The following is a 15,026-nucleotide window of genomic DNA, read 5'->3' as shown; positions in this document are numbered from 1 at the left end:
TGTTATCAAAGCTTCCTTTTGTTCATGAAATGATCATCCTCATCCTCATCCTAGTCCTGTCTGATACTGATTTGTGTGTGTGTGTGTGTGTGTGTTTTTATGTTCACAGGACACAGAAATCCTCAACACGGCCGTCCTCACCGGGCGCACTGTTGCCATGCCGGTGAAAGTCGTCACCGTAGGAACAGATGGCGCCGTTTCTGATGTGACGGAGTCGGTGGAGTGCAGGTCCACAGATGAACAGGTCATCAAGGTGAGAGTGACACGTGTTGGCTTTCACTTCTCCTTCTCTCTGTTTGTCTTTGTTGTGGTTGTTGTTTCTAAGCTCGGCACCTTTGCTTTAAAGACTCAGGTCGATATGCTGGAGCAAGCCGGGAGAAAACACAACATTAGCAGCAATCACGCCTGCATGTGGGGGGGCGAGGTGTGTGTGTCTGTGTGTGTGTCTGTGTGTGTGTGTGTGTCTGTGTGTGTGTGTGTGTGTGTGTGTGTGTGTGTGTGCCCTGCCATGTCAAGTGACTCTGCAACATGTGCTGATTCATCACAGAGTAATGTTGGATATGCGCGGACACGCAATCACAGAAACACCCTCACCACGTTTGTTCCATCGACGTGAAGCATCAGGACCGGAACATAAAATGAAACGAGTGGCTTCCACTTTAAAGCCACAGCAGAGTTGATATCTCTCTCTGTACGCTGCTCACAAACACATATACAGGAACACTTTTACTTTTGCAGAGATTCGCCATTTGTTCAGCTCAAAGGTCTGGTCCCTCCTTAGAGATGATGTCTTCTTCTCTTGTAGGAGCTTGTGACAAAGGCGTCTCTGAGTCCCTAATCACATGAAATCCACAGTTAAGAGCTGAACTGAATCGATTTCAGTCCACCGATTTCAGTTTATTACCTTTGAGCTCAATAACAACTCGGAAATTGTGTAAATTGTTGAAGCGTCGCGTTCATACTTTTCTTCGCTGTGACTTTGTGGCAACTTCATTATCTTGTAGCCAATCAGATCTTTACTGTGATGGTTTATGTATGGTTTACTTCTGCATCACTTAAAGGCAGAAAATGCTGCTGCTGGAATCTGTTTCTGTTGCTGCATCAGATTAGATATCTCGTCTTCATCACTTCCACCCTTTCATTAGGAACAACGTGGAATAGAATTGTGTTGGTTCTTAGTCGTGAGTGTGTGTGAGAGGAAAATTGGCGTCGTTCTCACTCCAGACAGGGGGTTGATTTGGAGCTGCACACACACACACACACACACACACACACACACACACAAACAAACACGAGCTCCCGAAGGGTTTAATTACCCTCTAAGTACCATTCTACTACTTCTTCTTCTTCTTCTTCTTCTTCTCTTGTTAGAGGCCCGAGTTGTTGGACTTGGTCGTCCTGCAGTCACATTCTCGCCTATTTTTGTAAAACCACGGCTTGTTTTTTAGGCACATTCTCGACATTCCAGGTAGCGGAATGATCATTTCCGGGCATCCCAGTGACCTTTTCTGCTTCATATTATGTTATTTTTATGCGGGCTGCTGTGGACGACTCTGAAAATCTCCGCCTGGTCCGATGTGCAGCGGTGGCTTTGGATGCTGCTCTTTAACCAAAACAGCCGGTCCAATTAGTCAAATCAGACGCGATCGACCAATCAAGATCTAAGAGGCAGAATCTCTCCATTGATCCAACGGCTCGTCTAGCCAATCAGGCGAGCAGGTGGACGGGGATTGAGAACTATTGATCTATGGGGGCGGCTGCAATGAGAGCTATTTAAAGAGTCATTCATGGGTCTGAGTGAGTGAACAATCCACCCAAGGAGAAAACGAGTAGGTTCAGGGCGCTGATGTGACTTTTTGGGCTCCAGTTTATCAGATTAGGACCAAATAAAGAGAGTTTCCAGATTAAAACCTGAGAGAAAAATCTTGTGATCCTTGAAACCTGTAGACACTCTGGTTTCACCCACGCCTACTGAGTTCTGTGGCACTTTGCAGTAGTCCACAGTTAAAGCTGTCAACCGTTTAATACACCGTGTGTGTGTGCAGTTGTGTGTGTTTCCTTTACCCTTTATCAGGGTCATGAGGTGTGAAGTAACGCCTGAGGCCGGGAGGTGGCGTGGCTCACTGGCCCGTCTCCTTCTCTGATTGTGCTCCGTGGGCTGCTTGACCCAGAATATTTTCCAATGAAAATACTGCGAATACTGATTAAGAGAAGGATATTAATTATATTTCTCCATATCTAGAACTTCCCCCCAGTGCTCAGGACTACTGCCTGCGCTGCTTTAGCTGTTACACTGTGGGGAAAGCAACAGTAGGATTTGGTTTGAAGAATTTGCTTTAATCGCAATATGCTCACAAAACACAAGAATAGAAGCTGGAAGGAAAGAAGTCGCTCACAAAGTCACATGTGAGCATTCTGAGTGCAAAACAAATCGGGATGCGTCAGAATCAGACTGTGTGAGCGTCACTGTCTATGATATCAACTCACCCAGAATGCAGCCTTGCCTCATTTTAGCTGTGTCTGACCTTAAAGCCACGAGCGAATTCTCTCAACATGTGACCACTTTATTAGGTACACCTGTACAATCCACCATGACATCATACCGACATCATTACCTGTTGATTCAACTTGCTGATGATTAGTTATTGGTGCAGTTTTATAAGACAATATTGTTCATTTTGAGGCTGCATGATGAGAGACGCCGTCTGTGGAGAAATGACGGCGACTTGCCTGCTGTCATGGTGATAACTAGAGACCAGAGACTAGAAAAGACTTGGAGTCAAGTGACAGACTCTTCTTGCTGTCACCTCTCAGTGATCCCATTTAAATTTTAATTGTTATCATCTCTGATACCTTTTAATGATGAAAGGCCGAGATTGATCCGCAATTTGGGACGAGCAGGAGGGAGAATAGAGACGGAAAGAGAGAGAGAGAGAGAGAGGGAGAGAGGGAACAAAGCAAAGAGAGGAGCTTTTAGAGACTCAATCAGCTCTGACTACCTCTCACTCTTCAGCCCTTCCTGCTTCTAGAAACCCTTCCATGTCTTTCATCCCTGTTTGTCCCAGATCACAAATAGCAGCCTTAAAAATCCATTTCTACATTTCTTACATGTACAATTCGTTAACGTCGAGAGAATGCAGGTCGCAGGTAAAGTTTCATTAGATCAAAATAGATTTCGCTCCAGTTACAGATGTTTCGCAATTTTGTTGAAATAGTGTGAATGGCAAACTTTTACATGTGGAACATCTGGACCTTTTGTGATTGGCTATAATTGGCTGCCCAAATGGTGAGAATGGTCGAGTCAACAACCTGTTAAATTAATCAATGAGAGGCGGGGTCACTGCAGGAAGACTTCTCGGCCTTGGTGGTGGTATGAACCTCCGTGGGTTGAATCTATATCAACAGATTTAAGAAGAGTCCTTGTTAAACTCTGGTGCCAGCCTCACTTTGGTTCCTGATCTAAAAGCACGACCTGTTCTCATTACGGGAAGAAAGAGCCGCGTAGGAGGCAGCGCCGTGAAAACTGACGGCGAGGAAGAGTGGGTGAGAGGAAAAGAAAGGAAGTGGAGGAGAGAGCTGACAGGAAACCAAGCTGTCAGTTTTGTTCGGCGTGAGATGGGGGGCTGGTCTGACATCATTTGAGAGTAAAGCTGCCAAGTTGTATGCAACCGCAGGGGGAGGATGACGATGAGGCTGAGGATGTGAGGATGGCAGCTTTCTTGTGACTGGTTTGTTATAAGAGCAGCATTCACCAGCCGCTGTGGTCCTACGCTGAAATTATCTCTCCTGACTCCACTGGAAACACTGTGGGAAGGTGAGTGATTAGGAACCCCAAACCCCACGGCAGTTTTGCTAAATAGGTTCCCTTTGACTCTGGTGTGGAAGCGAACAACACATTTGATGTGAAGATCCTGGAGCTTTGAAGATAATGACGGACCTTTGCAGATGTTCCTGCCGTGCTGGAGGAACATCTGAGACTTCCGCAGCCAGTCGTGACTCGCTGAGGTTGCATCATCTCTCAACTCCATCTGTTATGTGGAGTTTAGATGCCAAAGTCACATTGGCATAAACATCACACATGTGTACGTCTGCATGCTTTCACATCCAGTCACTGTTCAAAAACCATACATTTGCACGCAGGAGCAGTTATCATTAGTCCACATACAGTATTTGCTCCTGAAGGAATTCCCCTCGTCTTCTCCTGTTCTGCTCTCTGAAGAAAGTCGTCTTTTCATCTTCATCGTGTTGGTTTTCGTCCTTTTGTTTTGCAGCGGCTCTGAAGGAGCTTAAACCGAGGAAGACTCATGAAATTCATTGTTAAGTCTTAAACCAAACTATATGAAAGAAGGTCTCAGCACAAACTCTAAACTCTCTCTCTGTCTCCCTCAGGTGTCCGAGCGCTGCGACTACGTGTACGTCAACGGCAAAGAGACGCGAGGGAAGAGCGGCGTGCGGCTCAACTTCACCTACAGCTTCCTGAGTGCTCAGCTGGAGATGAACGTGTGGACGCCCCGTCTGCCCCTGCAGATCGACGTGGCCGACCCCGAGCTCAGCCAAATTAAAGGCTGGAGGGTCCCCGCCGCTACTGTGGGCAACAGGAGGTGATGACAGCAAACCAAAGTTCCATTCTCACACTTTTCACGCATTTCACATTCCAGTCTACAAAGTGATCTGCCGATTGATGGAGGCGGCGTTGAGAGGAGAGCCGGGCGTGCGTGGGTAACGCTGAGTAAGCCCCACCTGCACCGTGAGAGGTGGTGGCGCCAAAAAGGTCGCGACGAATCAAGCACGCTCGGCACGTTTCCAGATTAACATGTCTGAAGGTTAGCGTGCAGGAGACGATGCTCGATGCTCTCAGTCTGCCGCCCAGGACAGCTGAAGGCACCACGTCTTCCTCTTCCTCCCGCTACTGCCAGGTTATATTTGGCTCTCGTGACATTTCCTTGAAGTGCGTTCAAATTCATCACGTGCCTTGTCACAGTTTTGCTCACTATAAGACCCCAAATGATGATGAGGACGAAGAGCACCTGCCACTTCGGCTGCGGCTCCGTGTTACCTCGCTCTCCTGACACGATGGCACGGGAACCAAAATGTAGGTTTGGTGGGAGGATGGTGGTTTAGTTGTAAGTTAAGGCTACAGATCCCTAAAAATTAGTCCAAACTCTCAGTATTTGTAGCGTTTGCATATTTAGATTCCCCCGCATGAGAATCTGAATCACATTATTCACTAAATATAATAAATGTAGCCTGGAATATTTTGCAGACGTGTCAGCAGTTGTGGCTGCAGAGCGATAATGAGTGTGGAAGTAGTTCACTGGATCAGATTCCCATAAGGTGAGTGGGACTGAGCACAGAGGGGGAGGAGTCATTATGTGGAGCTTAACATTACGCAACACGGTTTCAAATCCCTGAAGCTGGAATGTGACGAGGATCTGTGCAGCTCAGGAAACAGCAGTAATGTTAATTTGAGAAACAAGATCATCACTAAAGTACATGTGTTCTGTTGTGTCTGTATGTTGATAACACGGAGCACACGCGTGTTTAGAGGGACCGGTTTGGTCCTCGTGCTCCAGTGGTTCCCTTCATCTTCACAGCTGGTTGTTAGGTTTACACACAAACAGCCCTGTGAAATGGAAACTGTAATGACATCATGCTCACCACACTCCACCTCACTTTGATGGGCTTGTGGGGGAGCGTTTGTAGACGGTTCAGGTCCAGTGCGCCGTCCCGTCTCTCCCAGAGGGGGGCGCTCAAACACTAATACCCCCTGCTGTCTGAGCGTCCACTGCTGCTCCCCGATGCACTTAGCCATCCTACATCCATCCCTCCATGTGTGTGTGTGCGTGTGTGACTGAACAGAATCCATCTTTCAGCACGCGCTTTAACTTCATTCCCTCCGTCTGTGCACGTGCGCTCGCTCACATCCGCACACACGGGCGAGTAAGTCACCTCATTACACTCCGATACCTTAGCTGACCTGTCATTTATCGCTCCAAACATGACCCGACCTCGTGTTTCTGCTGCCAGCCACAAATGTCACCTTGGTTTCCCATTGCCCTCCCGTCACCGCCGTGGAATAGAGGAAGGCCAGCGGAGGTTGGGATCTAAGCCAAGCCATTGGGCCACAGCATGTTAACCTGTCAGCCCATTTTTATGCCTGACCGGCCATGCCTCATTAAACCTAATGGAAGCTGTCACTGTCACTCCCCCTCGGCCACCCACCTGACTGGTAGAAGGGGGGGGGGGGGGCAGACAGGGCACAGAGGTGGTGGAGGATGAAGGAGAGGGCAGAAAGCACAGAGCTGAAAAATAGATTAGCGCAAAAGCCGCATCAGAAGTCGACCGGCGCGAAACGGAACGAGAGTCTGATGAGCGAGAGAGCAGGAGAGCGAGAGAGCGAGACGACCATGAATGGACAGACAGAAGAAGTCTGGATATGCAGTGATGGATGTGGATCATCAGCGTATTTGGCAATTTCCCAAAACCTCATCACGACATCACTGCATTCACCCCCCGCCCCCCACACACTACCACCTCACACACACACACACTGAGCACAATCAATGCATTATAGTAACCCAGGCCAGAAGCTTTTGTCTCTATGGTAATGTGTTTATTAGGAGAGTTGGAGCAGCGATGATGGAATAGAATCCACAGGGACATGCTAAAACTGTTCATTTAGTTGTTTATTCTATCCAGGCCATTGCTTGTTGGGCATTGGTGGAGGTATGCAGCGAGTGGCCTTCTGCTGCTGTTGGTGTTCGGCCTTCAGTCGCCCAATCCCTCTTCTGTTTTTCATGCTTTGTCCTTATTTCACTCATAGTGTTGCCCTGTGGAGACCTTTGATATTATTAATTTGACAGGAGGGTAATGGAAAAATGCACATATAACTTACTTCAAAAACCAGGAAAGGGAAAGAGCAGATTGTCCAGAGATCACATTTTCCTCCAAAAAACACAACAACCCCAACATGACTGTGACAAACCTGGCTCTTTATATCTGCAACCCGCTCAGCTCAGACCCAATATGTGGCAGCAGAATATCACTTCCCCTTTCAGAGGAAATGAAAACAGGAGCGAGGCGGCAGTTTGGCCACTTTTAATGGAATGTTTGGAAGTATTGAGTCTGTGACATTCAGGGGTCAAACACACCTTAAGTAGAGAAGACAGTAAAGCCTCCGACTGTGGTAGATACATCAGTGTGTAGAGGCTTTCATAGTGATAAGGAACAAGTAATGACATCACTAACACCGGTGTTAACCTTCAAAGTGTTTCTCTCCTCCGAACACAAAGAGATCCCACAGCTTCCAAACGCAGGAACAACCTGAAAGTTATCTGTCTCATCCTTATCCTCCCTTTATGTCAACCCCCCCTGTTCTCCCTTCAGGTACGAGCGGGTGACAGACGACAAGAACGGCAGCGACCGGGCCGACAGGGAGGAGCGGGTGGAGAGCGGCTGTGTGGCCCAGTACCAGAGTACCACCCTGCGCGTCCTTACCCACTTTGTGGCCGACGGCGGCGGCGATGGGCGAGGGGCGGTGGCGGCAGAGGGGGAGGCGGAGGAGGAAGGGGATGGGCCGGGCCAGCAGAGCTTCCTGTTGGGCAGCGACTGGCAGGTGGACGTGACGCAGCTGGTGAAGGAGTCGCTGAGGGTGGACGACCTGAGGGTGGCCCAACTGTTGGATGGACAAGTTCTGATAGGACGCAGCGCCGGGACCGCTAAACTACAGGTGTGTATGTGTGTGTGTGTGTGTGTGTGTGTGTGTGTGTGTGTGTGTGTGTGTGTGTAAAATTGCAGTTTGAAGTGATTTTAATTTCTTGGCAGATTATTCCTTTTTTCTAAGTCATTATAAGCATTTACAGTAAACAAGGTCAATACTGTGATGATGAAAGCTCACTGACAGCTTCTCCTGTTAAAAACTGAAGCGAAAAATGCAATCAAGCTGCAAAGTCTTTCAAAGTAAGTCAGATATAATAAATAAAAAGTAGAACTCCCTGCTGCCTGAGCTGCGAAAGCTATTTTTACAGTTTCCAGGTTCCACACCCTCCTTTTATTCTCTTTTATTTCAAGTATACATTGATAAATCCCCACACAAAACACAAACAATGAGCCTTGATGACTGCGACTTACAGTGTGGACGGTATGGAGGATGTATGGGAGAGACTTGACTGGCGGCGCTGCACAAACAAGCTTATCATGAGTTGACACAACAACCTGCCTTCATGGCACGTCTAATAAAAGCTCCAGCCTCTGTGGTCTCTCTCTTTCCCTCACACACACATGCACACACACACACAGGCACACACAGGCACACACAGGCACGGAGAAGCTCAGAATCCTATTTATCTATTACCAACACCGGCTCCTCGCTCGGAATGGCACATGTGCCTGCTTGCCTTGTAAATCAACATCGATCTGGCATTTACAAGGTAGCACGATATAGAACAACACGCTGGAGCGTCCCACTGCAATCTCCACCTCCTCCTCTTTATTTATACATTTGTGGAGCTGTGTGTGTGTGTGTGTGTGTGTGTGTGTGTGTGTGTGTGTGTGTGTGTGTGTGTGTGAGAGTCTTAATTCACAGCCGCTCCACATGTTTGGAGGAAATGGTTTGACCAGAAGCTAGCAGGGACTTTAAAGACATTTGAGATCAGCCGCAAACTTCTTCTTCTGGATGAAAGAGATGGAAACGTTAGAAATGGATCCAATCAACGGCGATCATTTACTTCCCTTTAAAAGAAAAAGAATCATGTGCCTGATTTGATGATTCTTCAATGGTCCATGCAGATGTCCTGCAGTGGTTTGAGTGTCGGTAATTGTGATGTTTGAAGCTGCAGCTCTCACACACTCCACCAATCTGTCACCACATTGTCAGCCCACTAATTTGTATCCATGGTTACGCTAAAAAAGATAATAGGAACCTTCACATTCATTCTAGATGTAACAAACCTGAATATGATGCAGATTTGAGGACATTGGGTCTCTCAAACACACGACACACACATCACAATCACACCAAAGAGGGACCGATTCAACTCAGTGGTCATTTCCAGGTCATAGTTTGTTGTTTTATTGGATTGCATCATAGTGAAAGATGTGAACCTGGATTAAGGAGCAGCTGAGAGGTCAGAGAACTTCCTGCTGAGTGCTGGACCAGAACTAGTTTTGATATACTGGAGGCAAAACAAGTGAGAACTTCTGTAATGTTTTAAACCAATCTCAGTGGATTTAGTTTAGGTTTTTTTTGGCCTTTCACCACATTTCTTCCCATTCATTTCACCCATATCCTTCCATTAGCCACAGCTTTCAGCCTTGGTGATGTCTGCTTAGTCTGGCATGAAAAGCAGTTCAGTTCACCAAATTTGTACATAAATAAGTGGAAAATGCTAAAGGACTCCTCCTCCTGCCTTGTTGTCTTTCTCTCCATCTCTTAGCATGTAGCCCACGTAGGTCTGCACACTCACACACACCACCCAACTCATTCCTGTTAAACACAATCAATTAGTTGCACTCAGAGGAGTATCGACGGCGGTGTTGGGAGAGCTGTGACGTTTATATTGCCTTTGTTTCACTCAGATGGGGTTTAGCTCCAGACTCAAACCTGAGCACCCTCCAATTCTCTGCCATTAACTCCCATTAGATTTATAATCGTTGGAGTGACCACATAGATGGTGAAAGTATATGAGGTGGTGATGTAATCGTTCTTGTCGCTATCTCTTCTTTGGAAATGCACACAATAGTGATGGAGATAAAGGTTCAGTTCGCCCTCCACGGCAACTTTGAAGTGTAAGTTAACCGTTGTATAATGATGTGTATTCATATGAACAAAAACTAAATGAAGGATCTAACGCAGCGATGTAATGTTGCATAACCGTTAGTTTGTTCTCTATACGTCATTGATGTACCTAATAAACTGGTAACTCAGTGTGAAAATTTCATATTGCTTTGGAAATAACGAGGAATGAATATTCAGACTTGTGTTGTCACATCTCAGTGTTTACTTAGAACTCTGATCTTAAACACATTTTCATTTCTGTGGCAGCGGTGCGGTTGTGTGTGCGTTTAACATTCAAAGATGGAAATTTCACTGCGTGGGAATCAAAGGGAAAAGCCATGGAGGGTAAAAGCAAAGAAGGGAGGAAGAAAGCAGGGCAAGGGGTCCGCACAAATGAGCCTGTGATCAGCGCTGACAGTTCATTATGGCAGGTAAACGCGGCGGCGCGGAGGCGGCCGCAGGAGAGGCTGGAGCCCTAATTGGAGCGGATGGAGGGATTCTCATCTCACCACAATATCACAACTACTTACATGACTGCAATGTAGAGGTGGAGAGCGCTGAACACTGTCTGTGTGTGTGTGTGTGCGTGTGTGTGTGTGTGTGTGTGTGTGTGTGTGTGTGTGTCTCACACGGGGCATCTATCTGTGTACTTGCTCTTTGCCACAATGTTCACATTTCTGAATATGAGGGAGTCTGGAATACAGAGACCAATAAGTGGTGTGTTGCATTTCTATTCCAGGATCACGTACAGACCCTCTGCCTCATGACGGCACAGCTTTAGGTTCATGAATTGAGTTCATACGCTTTTATCCCAAAACGTTGATAAACTTTCAACTTTGAGGCGCCGTTTCGTTCTGCGTATGATTTTTACTTATAGGACTATTGTTTAGTGTGATGGAGGTAAGAGCCATCTGAGGAAAGAACCAGAGGTGGAGAATCATTACGTGTGTTTACAAATCCAGATCATTTCATTCCATTTTAACGCCACTGTGCTTTCTTACCTTTGGGTTTTAAATTCCGTCTTTGCTTAGACCTTTGGCCTTCCCTTCTTCCTTCCCTCCCTCCTTCCTTCCTTCCTTCCTTCCTTCCTTCCTTCCTTCCTTCCTTCCTTCCTTCCTTCCTTCCTTCCTTCCTTCCTTCCCCCTTCTCCCTACTTACCGTTTAAAAGTATTTCCTTCTGAAAACCCTCTGAAGTAGAAACAGCATTTTCACCCGGCTGTGAAACTAAACTCTTCTGTAGTTCCTGATTGTTGTTGATGTAAACAGCACATTTTACAGCTTATACAGCATTTGTTCACTTTTACCAGTTAAAGTCAGAAGCCCCATGCAGGTTACTTTGTGGCTTCAGTTTTGATACTTTCTGTTCACCACTGTGATGAGCTATCAATCCCCTTGTTTATAAAAGCTCAAGCTGCAGAATTGCTTACAAGGCTCCAGGATTGGACTTTCCATCACCTCCTTGTCAATAGTAGTGGCGACCTGCAAATGATCTTATCCTAATCTGAAAGTGCCCCAAGTGACAGAATGTTGGATCTTAATAGACTCCCATGAATAGCAAGTGTCCCTGTGTTGTAGGTTGTGTCCCCTCTGTCCTCGTCCGTCCTGGCTGAGAGGAGCGTCCGGGTGCTGGACGACAAAGTGAGCGTGACGGAGCTCGGGGTGCAGCTGGTGTCTGGACTCTCGCTGTCCCTGCAGCTCAGCCCGGGGAGCAACAGGGCCATCGTGGCCACGGCAACCACACGGGAAGTCATCGACTCGCTCAAACAGGCAATTCCAATTCATGCATTTCTTGCTCACACATTGAAATGAACCTTCTGTGTTCAGGGCTGGATCAGGGTCTCTGTGTATCCATCCAGTCTCTGTGCGTGTCCGTCGGGTACATAGGGACAATCTTAACACACACATGTAGATTGCAGGCAGAAGGCCTCTCTCACTGTGCCCGGGGTCTGTTATGTTCTTTGTTTTTTTGCCTTTGATAATTCATTCACTACTGATATGGTGAAGTGAGTGCTTTGATTTGTATAACCAACCACTGAATAGCTCTGTTATTCTATAATTATAATTTCAAAAGTAACACAGCTTCTGTCTTATCCCCGAGACAGAAAAAGTCTGTTTGGCAGTAATTCAATTTTCAGTCTGTGTTCCAAGCTGTTTGAGCCTTCTACTGTAATTAAAATCTACTTTCCTCTGTCAGTCTTACAGAAAAGAAGGAAATGTACAGTTCACTGTGATCAGGATCATTCTCAGGACCCCTGTGTAGCTGCTTTTATATCGTTTCTGTATGTGTGTGTGTGTGTGTGTGTGTGTGTCTGTCCTCTCAGGAGTCCCTCATCAGTGCCTGGCTCCAGTTCAGCGACGGCTCTATGACTCCTCTGGACAACTACAACCCTCATCACTTTGTCCTTTCAGCCGTCTCCTTGAACCAAAAGGTGGTGGCTGTGCAGCGCGGCGCAGCATGGAAGTGGCCCGTGATTGTTGCCAAGGGAGAAGGTCAAGGCTCGCTAATACGCGTCGAGATGAGCCCGTCAGAGGTTTGCCAGAAGGGAAAGCGACGGAGCATTTTAGCGTCTGGGACGGTAAACATATTGGTAAGGTTTGGCCAGCCTGAGGAGCCGTACCGACAACCGGGAGACCGACGGACTCGGCCAGACCCCCCTTATTACGGAGGCTCCATCTCTGATATGGAAACTGGAATAATCAACCGAGGGGCTACGACCGTCAGGGGCCACGTCCCCATGAGGCCTAATGGGGGTCGTCTCTCAGCAAACAGCGGGGTGAGAGTCCCCAGTGAATTTTCGGAATATCCAGTCCAGGCAGAGCTGCCTCGGGGCCACAGCACTGAGGATGACTTGTTGCCGTCCCGACGGGGCCTGACAGACCTGGAGATAGGTATGTATGCCCTGCTGGGAGTCTTCTGCCTGGCCATCCTGGTTTTTCTCATTAACTGCATCTCTTATGCGTATAAGTACCGCAGCAAGCATCTGTCCCTGGAGGCCCCGGAGGCCATGCCTCATGCCCATGACTGGGTTTGGCTGGGACAAGAGGAGGGGTTGTGTCTGCAGCAGCAGCAGCAGCAGCAGGACGAGCTGGGCGGCACCCTGGAGGAAGGGAGTCAGCTATTAAACGGAGGCGTCCAGCGTGGCAATAATGGCGTGGGAGGATGCAGCTCGAGTGGGAGGGAACACAAGAACGAGTCCATTAACTCACCCACCACCAAGAGAAAGAGGGTGAAGTTCACCACCTTTGCCAATGCCAAGTCCAGTAATGGATGCCCCGTGCTCAGCCCACTGGCACTCGTGCAGACCAGTGAGATAAAGTGGGTATGTCCAGACATTGAGCTCGGGGACTCACGGGATCTTAGGAACTACATGGAAAGGCTGAACGAGAATGCCATCAAGAACACAGCATAGGGGGTCATACGTGTGTGTGTGTGTGTGCGCGCGTGTTTTCCAATGAACTAAAGAGACACTCACCTGAATGCCTTCAGAACAAGGAGGGTGTGAGAGCTGGAAGGAGGCAAGGACAGAGGAAGAAGAACACGGACTAAGGAGTGCTGGACAAACGCTGGAGCTGCTGCTGTTAAACTTTAACCACAGGACCTCTGCTGTCTGTGTGAGGCCGACACACTGCTCAAGGTCCAAGCAGAGGACTTCACACTGCAGCATATTTAAGGAGGCTAAATGTGAAGTAGATATTGTTGCTTAACATCAATGTATCTTTTTTTGATCCGCTTAACTTTTTATCAACTTTGTTTGGCATTTACACTTTTTTTACTTTGAAAACAACATTCTGTTTTAATGTTGTATCTGTTGTATTTCTGAGCTTTGTTGCTATAACAACCTGTACCACCTGTCAACACCAGAATCTATAAGAGGAGAGCAGAGAAAGTAATTTGTATTGTATATAAATGCACAGTTTGATTTGCCGGTATTCTATGTATAGTAACATTTTTTGTAAAAGTGTAGTTTTTGTTTGTTTTATTTATTTATTTATGTTTTCGTCTCCAGAAACCAGATCTGTGCATGTTGTAATTAAAGAGGCATGTGTGTCTGATCTGGTGCCTGAAATGAAAGTGTGTACATAACTGCTTTAACTCCTGGAGACTCAGTAAACATTAGTCAGTTTTAATTGCTCCGTTATGTTTGTTTAAACTTGTATCTTTTCTGGTTTCCTTCCTTCAGTTTTCCTTCTGATGTTTATGAACCCTTGCTGTTCATTGCATATCAAGTGATATTTCGATCTGAAAAAAAAATCTTAATCTTAAAAAACTGATCACGGTCATGAGCATCAGTAGACAATCACAGTAATAAGACCCAAACCCATCATTTATATTGTTCCATAATACTCTGTTTACTATTTGTATGGCTTGTAGGTGGAGATCAGTACATGCACAAATGAAATATACTTCTTCTACTATTGTATTTAAGTTGATGGGTCCCAGAATAGACTCGTGATTGATCAAAAATGAAGCTGAAGAGCTGAGATCTTCATGTCAGATTAGTCGAGTCCACCCTTTTCTATCTCTGTTTTAAAATTTGGCTGCTGGACTAATTAAAACCGAAGGTGACTCGTCTCCATCATGCTGCTGCTGCTGTGTGAGTTATTGGTCTGTCTGTTTTATTTGTCTCTCAGTCTGCCTAGTTTTGCCCATCTGACTGGTTTATGTGAGCACACAAACATGCGGCTTCATCAAATATAAGGAAATGAAGTGCCGGTGTTGACAGTCTGTGCATCTGCCAGCCCAGGCAGGAGAGATAAGTCGCCTCTGCACTCCAAACCACCGCCACACGCGGATACTTGTGTTGTTTCACTGCTGAATTTTAGGGACTGAATGAGATTAAGATACAAGTAACAGAGCAAGAGGAAACAGGAAAAGAGTCATACACTTTTTGGTCAAAAATGTATACAATGCTTACAGTAAAGCTTTTGTGTGTTCCGTATAAATAAAGTCTCTAAAAAAGGAAGTCATAACTATAAACAGGCAACAAATACCAGATTGTCCACTTGGCGCCCCCTAGTGGAGGGAGTTCTGTCCAGCCCTTTGAGGAGTAACAAGCTCCACCCACCGTCTTTGTTTGACTTTTATGACTGCTTAAATGAATGCGTTTTTTGTCTTCAGCCACTTGCTACAATGTATTATGTGGGATGCTGACTGTCAGAGTGAAGTCATCTGAGCAGGACAGGAAAGAAAGGCAGTAATGTAAAAATGGTCCACAGGGTTTCAAGACGCTGAATCAATACTTGAGGCAAA

The 15,026-nt window shown here is 46.6% G+C and overlaps 1 protein-coding gene across 1 annotated transcript in view; it reads left to right on the top strand.

Moving 5' to 3' along the window:
* Positions 1–14,412, top strand: part of LOC142992813 (transmembrane protein 132D-like) — a 97,314-nt gene extending 82,902 nt beyond the window's left edge. The window contains exons 5-9 of the mRNA XM_076143317.1: positions 110–253; positions 4,390–4,601; positions 7,387–7,729; positions 11,351–11,542; positions 12,097–14,412. Of these exons, the coding sequence (XP_075999432.1) occupies positions 110–253; positions 4,390–4,601; positions 7,387–7,729; positions 11,351–11,542; positions 12,097–13,185 (1,980 nt within the window). The 3' untranslated portion in view covers positions 13,186–14,412. The remainder of the gene's footprint in view (positions 1–109; positions 254–4,389; positions 4,602–7,386; positions 7,730–11,350; positions 11,543–12,096) is intronic.
* The last annotated feature ends 614 nt before the right edge of the window (positions 14,413–15,026 follow it).

The sequence above is a fragment of the Genypterus blacodes genome, unplaced genomic scaffold (genome assembly GCF_046128005.1).
Source record: "Genypterus blacodes isolate CSIRO-AG114 ecotype Tasmania unplaced genomic scaffold, CSIRO-AGI_Gbla_v1 ptg000023l_1, whole genome shotgun sequence".
Classification (NCBI taxonomy): Eukaryota; Metazoa; Chordata; class Actinopteri; order Ophidiiformes; family Ophidiidae; genus Genypterus; species Genypterus blacodes.
Note: the sequence above shows the minus strand (reverse complement) of the source record. Positions and strands in the feature narration are given on the sequence as shown.